The sequence below is a fragment of the Panicum virgatum genome, chromosome 3K (genome assembly GCF_016808335.1).
Source record: "Panicum virgatum strain AP13 chromosome 3K, P.virgatum_v5, whole genome shotgun sequence".
NCBI classification, from domain to species: Eukaryota; Viridiplantae; Streptophyta; class Magnoliopsida; order Poales; family Poaceae; genus Panicum; species Panicum virgatum.
Window position 1 is genome coordinate 16,123,188 of NC_053138.1, and position 9,391 is coordinate 16,132,578.

Genomic DNA, 9,391 nt, shown 5'->3' on the forward strand with positions numbered 1-9,391 from the left:
TGTGCTAGCCTAACAGTCTTGTTGTTTCCTCTTGCTGAAAACTATGAGTCTGGTTGTCCGAGACTATACAACCCACCACCAAGAAGGCGGGCGAGACCAGGTAAACCACCGGATTGTCACCCAAAAGAGAATGGGAGAAAGAAAAAAGGAATGAAAAGAAAGACGCCGGCTACATCCTACCACCGAGATATACAAAATGGAATCGAGCCAATAGCACGGTGCCTCTATGATTAACCTGAAAAAGAGAAAAAAAAAACCGCCTCAGCCCATCGGGATGAAGAGAGCCTGCCTGTTGAACATGCTCCTCTTGTCTTTGTTTGCTCTTCTCGCCCGCTTCTTCTTGCTGCTTCCCTTTCTCCTCTTGAGCACCAGATTCCTTGCTCCGAAACCGCCACTCCGAGAGTTTCTCCGCCGCCGCCGCCCTTCAGCCCGGCAACGCAGGTCCTCGTCGTCGGTCGCTCGCCGGTCAGTCGGAGTCGCTGTCCATGCTCTCCATCCCTTTCAGGCCCCGGTGCTTCTGTTGCTGCGGAGACAGAGATCAAAAGTGAGATTTGCCCCGACAGATCGTGCGCAACAAAGCACAGGCCTTGTATAATGTTGAATCTGATTGGCCCGCGGGGCTGAGAAGAAAAGAGATGCCTCGACTCGGACGTGCCCGCGCATGGCCGCGGACAGGGTATCGTTAGCGAAGTCAACTAATGACGGGCCTCGCCTTAACGACGTGTGCTAATGTACTACTACCCTTTACTTCTTTTTAGAAAATTTTGGATTTTGATACCGTAGCACATTTCGTTATTACTTGACAAATAATGTCCAATCATGAATTAATCAAGATTAAAAAATTCGTCTCGTGATAATCAATTAGACTGTATAATTAGTTATTTTTTCAATAGCATTTAATGCTCAAAATTTGATATGACGAATACTGTAGATTTTTTTTTTGAGCCTAACGAACAAGGCAGGACTTCCCAAGTCGAGCAAAAAGGCAGGAGCCCGTCCCTGTCATTCCCGGATGGCCATTCCATTATTTTCCATACTCTATCCGCGGCGTCATATCGCGGGAACCCACCACACATGCAGGGCCCCCCATCCGACCCGCATCGTATCCGAGCCAGCGTGGCCAGCAGGACCCCACACGTCAGGGACTCCCGATCAGGCTCCCACCCTGCCCATGCCCCACACGACGGGGAATAATAAATATGCTCAGTTTAGTTCCCAAAATTTTTTAAAATTCCCTGTCACATCAAATTTTTGGACACCATAAAACATTAAATATAGTTTAAAAAAATAACTAATTATATAGTTTAGCTGAAAATGATGAGATGAATCTTTTGAACCTAATTAGTATATGATTGGACACTAATAAACAAATAAAAACGAAAATGCTACAGTAGCCCGACCCAAAAAATTTCCCGAACTGAACACGCTGGGTCGAAAATGCTACAGTAGTCAGACACGGAGAAAAAAAAGAAACAGCTTACACGACGCTGGCAAATGGGTCCCGCGGGAAAGGCCCAAGCACAAGCAAGGCCCAGGTGCGGCACGAGGATCCGTCCTTTGGAGACCGGGCGCGCACGCAGCGCAGGCAGCCGCGGCCCGCGCCGGCGCCGCTGCGCGTCTCGTCGGCAAAAATAATAAAAGCGAGGGCGAGGCGCGGTCATCAATGAACGAACGAGCAAACAACAGGCCCTTCCCTCGCGCTCACGGGAGGTGGCCCCCACGTGACATAAGAAGGGGACAGGCGAAAAGGCGACACGCCCATTTCCTTCCCAATCTCTCCTTTCTTTTTTTCTTTCTGCGTGTCCCTTCCTGCCCTTTCTCCCCTTTCCCAGCAAGCCCTAATTAATCTCCCAGCAGAGTTCAAAGCTAACAGCAGCGTTCTACTACTACTACTTGCTCTAGCAGCAACACCGATTACTAGACAGTGAATCGAATCGAATTAACTCGCAGTGACAAAAAAAAAGCATTTTCGACGGCGAAGATTAAAAGAAAATAAGGCAAGCCTAGATGGATGGATGGGTGGATGTATACCTTCTTGGGGCACTTCTTCTCGCGCACCTCGTACCTGCTCCTCGTCACGTCCGTCAGCCACGCCCCCGGGCAGATGAACTGCGCAAACAGACAGATGCAGAGACGCGAGAAATCACGTCAGCTTAATCCATGGATTAGCCCAGCCGGGCGGTGGGAGCGGACGAGCAGCAGCAGCACGTACATTGACCGCCTTCTCGACGTTCTTGGGCCGCCTCTTGGGGCGCTGCGGCAGCTTGGTGCCCTTCATGGCCATGAAGTCCTCCTCCTTCTCCTTGCGCGACAGCGTGGTGTAGATCCGCGGCAGCTCCAGCTTCGGCGCCGGCTTCGACGACGACGACGCCCCCGCGCCGCCGCCGGGGTGCTGCTGCCCCCCGCCGCCGCCCTGGTGGTGGTGGTGCTGCGCCTTCGGGTCCGGGACGCCCAGGCCCATCACCGGGCCCGGGCCCGCCTTGTGCGCCTGCTGCGGCGCCTTGTCCGACGCCAGCCGCTGCTTCCCCGCCGCCGAGGCCGGCGACTTCCCCACGGCTCGCTCCTCCGCCGCCGATCTGATCATCACCACAGCATCAGAAAACCCAGCGACAAACAAGACTCTAATCCGGCTCGATGGAGTGACACGGCGCGGTGGTTGGGGTTAAAGCTGGCGGTGGGTTCCGGTTCGGTAACAACACCAACAGCGACCAGGGAATGATGGGTGGATGCGGGCGGGTGCGGTGAGCAAAGCGGGCGCCGCGCGCCGGCAACCAAAAGCCGCCGCTGCCGCTGCCGCTGCCGATGCCCACAAAAAAGAAAAAAGATGGGGACGGGAGTGCAGCCGCTGGATGTGCCCTCGGATTTATACCCGGCTCGCATCAAGTCCTACTATATTTTGCCCTCGCCCCGCCTCGCCTTGCTTCATGTCACGGTTCACCATTCACACACGCGCAGCCAGCGGACACCGGGGAGGGGGAACAGGCCATTAACGGGCGTCGACAAGGTACGGAAAGGAGACGCCAGGTTGCTTGTGAATTGGATGAAACTGATGATGGTAGATTTGTTGCCTGAACCTGCAGGTTATTCAAGAAAAGGGCAAAGGGGCATCTTCCCTTGCTCGATCGGATGGGTATTCTTCGCACGGGTGGATACGCAGGGAACTCTACACCATACGTTGGCTGAAAAGATCTGAAACTTCAAAGGAAAATTTTGATTTTTAAAACCAAAGACAGGATTTTTTTTCCGACTGTTGTGGGTGTCAAGGATAGGTCTGAAAAAGGGAGGAATTAATCGAGTGTTTGGTGATCCGATCAAATCGAAAGCTCACTCGGTCAGGTGAGCTGCCCACCCGGCTCGACCGGACGCCTCATCTCCTTTTTAAACGATGTGGCAGTGCTCCTGTCTTACTTAAAAAAAAACTGCGAAACACACCAAAACCCACTTGAATTTTAAAGAAATGATGAAAAGAAGGACACGGCGCGGAGAGAAGATGGGGGGATGGTACTCGCCGTATCTTATCATCTGAACGCACCTTCCGTGCCTAAAGATGGAGGGGGGGCGTGACAGCTCACCCAGACAATACGAACCCAACACGAACCGGCGCGATCGAACCAGACGACCGCGCGAGCCAAGCCTACCCCCCGAGCCCTAGCGCCACCAGCCCACCACGAAGGCGACCGTGCCGGTGGTGGTGGGGGTAAAAGCGGAAGAAAAAAACGGGAGCGGAAGAAAAGAACTGGCAGACGCCTAGAGGGGGGAGGGCAGACGGCGGCCATACCTGTGGTGGTGGGGGAGGGCACCGCGGCTGTGGTGCGCGTCGGAGGTCCCGATGCCGGCGCCGGAGCGCGGCGGGAGGGGCGATACGGCGCGGAGGTTGGACCCGCGGGTGTAGGACGGCCCGCTCGGGGGCGCGGGCGCGGGGGCGGGGGCGGGCGAGCGGCGCTGGATCTTGGCGCCGGCCCGGCGCTGCGGCGAGGCGCCGCTTGAGGACGCGGCGTCGCGGCGGCCGCGCGAGCGCTTGTTCTGGCCCCACTGGAGAAGCACCTCGCCGCCGCCGCCGACCCCGGCGGCGCTCGGGGAGGCGGGGTCGGAGAAGTCGGAGTAGTGCTGGTGGTGGCCGTGGTCGCGCGCGGGGCTCCGGGTCGCGACGGCGGCGGGGGACGAGGAAGGCGTGGCCTGCGCCGGCGGCTGCGGTGCGCGAGCGCGCGGCTTGGGCTCGAGCGACGTCGAGGCCAGGAACGCCGCCAGGCGGGAGCTGTCGGTGGCGACGGCCGGCGCGGCGTCGTCCTTGCTCGATCTCGGGGCCGGCGCGGCCGGCGGCTTCCTGCTGCCGCTAACACTGCTGCCGCCGGCGATGCCATTGGGGAGCGGGAGGCAATCTGAGCTGGGCCTCTGGAATCTGCAGCAAAATCAATCAAACGAAAGTCGAGTCAGCGACTGCATCGGGCAAGAACATGGTCGAACACTTCGAACAGGGGATGGAAGAAATGGCAAATTCTCGTATTTGTGCCAGAATTCGGAACCAGAAAAATCACCACGCTCACAAACTGCAAAAAAACTGCAGACTAAACAGGCAGTTCAGAGATCTGTGCGGAGGAATCAGCACAGAACGCGAGCGGAAATTCAGAACGAAAAGCTGCAATCTATGAGAACGGAACCGAGGCTAGCGAAAAACCGGAACTGATTGGCGAAATACAGCCGCAAGACGCGAGAACAAGCGTACCGCAGATCAAACGGGCGCGTCGAAGAACCTGCGGGAGGAAGACGGCACAGAACACAGGAGGACCGCGAACAGGCCAAACAAGGGAGAAACTTCTCAAATCAGCCAGCAGGAGCCCGAACGCCGCACCAACAAACACCAACGCCGGAGAAGAGAACGCAAAATCGCAACTTTGATCTCAATAAAGAGCACCACGGGAGAACCAAGAACGCAGAACGAATCGCTGCTGCGGCTGCGGCAGCGGCAGGCAACAGGATTGGGGGATTTACCTCGTCATGTCCGATGCCGGCGCAGGCTTCGACGGGCTGGACGACGCCACGTCCCGAGCAACCGCAACGACCTCCGCGGAGCCACGCATCGAATCGGCGTCCTCCGCTCCTCCTTCCGCTCCTGGTTCCACAATCGTGCGCGCACTCCGTCCCCTGCAACCTCGGCGTCTCGCTCTACAGATCAACCATCTGGGCTGACGAGACCGAGAACAGATCGCACGGAGCGGAGGTGCTTGCGAAATCTGACAGCGAGAACAGAGAGGAGCGGGGAGACGGAGAGAGCACAGCAATGGCGGAGGGGAGCAGAGCCTGAAGGCCCGAGGCTTTATCGTTTCCACTCTGCCAACAATGCCCTCCACTCTTGGCATCTATTCTCACCTCTGCCACCTGAACGCCTGCGCAGGAGTACACCTGCGAGCCTGTGGCACTCCTGAGGTTGACCTCAACGCCGATGGGCAGTTCAGTAATCCGCCCCATGGCATGCTGAGCGATTAACACCAGCCGCCGAGGCTCGTTTGGTAAATTGGACGATGGCATAGGGTGTGATTACCACGAAATTCCCTGGGGATTTGCATAAGATCTCACGTTCTTCTCCTGCACTGCTAAATCTTACAAGCAAGTGTTGAGATACATACGGCCACCAATGCTACCAGGCACCACGTCACATAGTCACTGACAGGCGGGCCATGTTTGACATCATGCCACATCATGGCCGTAGTCCTGCTGCCCTTATTTGGCCGACGACCGTGATCAGATCACTGGGGATGTGGACGGCGATTACTGCTCCCAAACTTGGCAACAACTGGGACATTGTCCGCTCTGAGCACCTAACCAGGCACGCGGCTCGCTGACGTGTGGGGCCTGGTGCATCTTGGCTTGGGGTAAGAGGGAAGGTCGTTGACGGCGGGATTCTTGACGGACGGGTGGGATTCGATAGCGTGGGGACGTGGGTGCGTCCACGAGCCACCACGTCAGACCTCGGGGAATCATGTGAGCGATGGGCGATGCGCGTGACGGCGCGGCTGCCCGCTGGATTTTCTAAAAATCCGGGCTGCTTTTTTTTGGAGTTGCATGTAGGAGATCACCACCGTCAGTACCAATTTTAGCCGCACTTAAGAGATGGTTATCCTTCCATCTCATAAAGGGAAAAACTTGATGACTATGCTTACTGGATTATGGATTTAGTGTAACTACTAGGGATATATTGCCAATATTTCCATCATGGAATACGGCTTTAGATGGTGAGTCACATATAGCCCATCCAAAATTTCTTTTTGTCGATTGTTTCTTTACACGTTGATTTGTGTTCTCACAAAAAAAAAGCTCTACAAAAGGCAAGCAACCGTATAAGAAATGAAAACTATGATTATATTATGGATCTAGTGTAACTAAAAGGGACAAGCCGCGAAGAGTTTTGTCATGGGCTACAGCTTTTAAATGGTGAATCATACATTCTGATTTTCGTATACTCCAATCCAATTTTCTTTTGGGGATTGCTTCTTTAGGCACGGTTTGCATTCTTGTATATGCCAAAAATAAGTTGCAACAAATGATAGCTATGTTGGATTTGTATTGCTATTTTTCTAAACATAGACGATTCTAGTTCTCCTTCAGAAGTCACAAAGAGAAGGATAAACTATCAATCCTTTGATTCTCCATGTAACTAAATGGCTCACATGAGAGATCTTAGAGAAATCAGTATATATCTTATTTAGGAGAGGAAGAAATCAACCATTAGAGATACACCACTGGAAAAATAACTAAAGCATACCAAATTTAGATTCTTCAAACCAATGGTATTAATGTTGGAATTATACGAAAACTTGACAAATTTTCATTCCGTGTAGTGAGATACACTACTGGTAGGGACAATAGGCCAATATCATTTCATTGAACGAAGATTTTCCTTGCTAAGGTTTTCAACTTTTAGTTTGGTAATATGACATATTCTATTTTTGTGTTGAGTTCTAGATGTATAAAGGGGTCACTAACTTCGTTTCTTTTAAGTACTTTTGTAAATTGGCATCTTGTCGACATCAAGATATAGTTCCAAAAATATGCCCACATAAAAACTAATGTGTTCTACCACAAAGAGAAGAAGATTTCTAGTAATTGTAGAAAATGGAACCATTGCAGACAAGTAATAAACTTTCTTTTGGCATATTAAGAGATATTTTCCCATAATATCAGCTTCATCATGCACGATTATCTATGAATTTAAAAATATATCAATGTCAAGTCAAATACAAGAAAAGGAGAAACATAAAGTTATTAAAATTTTAGGAAAAAGATGCTAACCTTTTCTTTGAGCGGCGACTTCCTCTGGTGGTGTGAGTTATTTGTTCCTTCTCATGAATACATGCATATCGTACATAACAAAGAAGCTCTTCTTCTATTTTGTTTGGATAATTACCCCCTCCTTAAATCGTCCAGTAGACTTCTTTTTGAAAAGCCCCATGAGAAGATATTGACACATCTATGGTGGATCAAATAATATGCTCTTGAAAAAGGGCATAGTTACTGATTATAATAAGCTCAAGGATCGAATAAGCAACCAGTGGATCTGCAATATATCAAAGAAGGAGGTTAAAAGGGGCACAATTGTCGATATAAAAAAGCGAAAACATACAATCTATTCAAAGTGGAGGCGTATGGTAGATCTTCAAAATATGTAAAGAAGTACAAAGATATAAATCACAAGAATAAATGAAAAATAAACTTGATATTGAATTCCACATGTTGAATTGTGTCACAAAAAAGAAATGGATTGATGTGGGAAATATAGATCTTACTAGTGTCCTCCAGGTGATGAAGAATTTCTCCCCATATAGATCTTATGAGTTTCCTCAAGGCGACGAAGGAACTATGTAGGCACCCTTCTAATCTGAACCTAAATCTTGAAGGAAATTTGCGGTTCAAATCAATCAAGATAGGGATTTGGTCAAAAAAAATACATGTTCGCAAAGAATAATTTTTAAGAGAATAGGAGGAACAGAGTACCAATTGATTTCTGCAATATGTTTGCGGCGAATCTTCAACCAAAAGGTTGTAAGAATTGATTTGTCTACCTCATATCTAACATTTGGCCTGGCGGATCGGAGCATGAAGAAGTATGAGGAATGAATGACGGGTTTGGGACTAGAGTAGAGCGATCCATATTTAAAACGATGGGCCACCTAACTTGCGTGAACCCGATGAAACAAGGATATCATGGTATTCCCACTGACAAGTGGGTTATTGCACCTACATGGGCCCATCTATCAGTGAGAAATGTTATAAGGAAAACAAATAAGGGACGTATGTCTTGAATTTCTCCTAATTTTCTATGATCGCCGAAATAATTGTGCAGGCTAAAAGTGTGTGAAATTGACAAAAAATTGTGGGCGGCAGGCTGCTTGGTGGTGGAAGCACGGAGGGATGAGGACATTTTGGGCATCAACAAAAGATTTGCCAGTATAAAAAATTATGCAACCTAATGTTAGGTATGTTTCATGGGTAACTTGAGCTTTCCATATTCGCTTCGTATACTTTAGTATAGAATCATATTCATGGGTACCTCTGCAAATATTTTTTAAAAAAATTGACTCTATTTTTATGTATAAATCACATTATTAATAATTACATAAAATAAATCAAACACATGTAAACATACAAAACACACTTCGAAGGTTAAATTAAACTTGTGGCTAGGGAGACCCAACTCATATAATTTCTGACACGGACATAACAATTACAAGCATGAAATACTTTAGTTGATCTCTATCTTGTAAAATGTTAGGATGCCATAGGATCTATGTAAAGTCAGTGCAATCCCAATGGTGCACCAGCAAAAAAAATCCCAATAGTGCAAGATACAAGCCTCTAAAATTATGCAAAATGGATGGGAATGATAAGGATTTGAGTACTAGAAGGATTGAGTGTAAAATCCTTTGACTCAAAATCATTGTGGATTGGTGATTGCCATGCGGACCCATAAGAGTTAGGTTCCATACGTCATTGACCGAGCCACTATGTGCTATTAAGTCAAATGATCTTCATATGCTTGGAGATGCTTTGCAATTTTGCGGCAATCATATACTTCTTGTTGATGTTGTGCTTGTTATAAATGTTGACAAGTCCATAATATGAACTCTAGTTTCATCTAAATCCCAATGCCATTGTTCACATATCCCCTCCAGATAGGCGTGGTCTTGTGTAAAGGGATTGTGATGTTAAGCTTTTTTGCTGTGGCATGGAGTCATAAACAGCCCTCCATTTGTTGGCACGTAATTTCTCTTGGCGCTCATGATTTGTTTGAAGATCAAATGGTTCAAAACTTTATTATGAATAGGAGAATTTTTCAGCCTGCAAGGGTCCCAATATGCCCACCCCCTCAAGGTAACGGGCACCTTGCTCTTTCTGT

General features: G+C 49.4%; 1 protein-coding gene across 3 annotated transcripts; it reads right to left on the bottom strand.

Moving 5' to 3' along the window:
* LOC120697882 (translation initiation factor IF-2-like) lies at positions 1-8,114 on the bottom strand. 3 transcript variants are annotated; one of them, XM_039981253.1, is made up of 7 exons: positions 7,990-8,114; positions 7,782-7,885; positions 4,990-7,552; positions 3,779-4,399; positions 2,213-2,576; positions 2,032-2,109; positions 1-523 (listed from the first exon to the last, which is right to left on the bottom strand). In XM_039981253.1, exons 3-7 carry the CDS (start codon positions 5,355-5,357, stop codon positions 467-469), a joined length of 1,488 nt encoding a protein of 495 aa, XP_039837187.1. In that variant the 5' UTR covers positions 5,358-7,552; positions 7,782-7,885; positions 7,990-8,114; the 3' UTR covers positions 1-466. The 3 variants fall into 3 exon arrangements, with proteins under 3 accessions (XP_039837187.1, XP_039837188.1, XP_039837189.1); XM_039981254.1 differs by having other exon boundaries at positions 7,782-7,879; positions 7,990-8,093; XM_039981255.1 differs by lacking the exon at positions 1-523 and adding an exon at positions 933-1,165.
* Positions 8,115-9,391: the final 1,277 nt, after the last annotated feature.

Coding starts and splice junctions, on each gene's coding strand:
- LOC120697882 (XM_039981253.1), bottom strand. CDS start 5,357: ATGCCAAGAGTGGAGGGCATTGTTGGCAGAGTGGAAACGATAAAGCCT. Junction 4,400..4,989: donor CCGGCATCGGACATGACGAG/GTAAATCCCCCA, acceptor ATTTTGCTGCAG/ATTCCAGAGGCCCAGCTCAG. Junction 524..2,031: donor AGAAGAAGTGCCCCAAGAAG/GTATACATCCAC, acceptor CTGTCTCCGCAG/CAACAGAAGCACCGGGGCCT.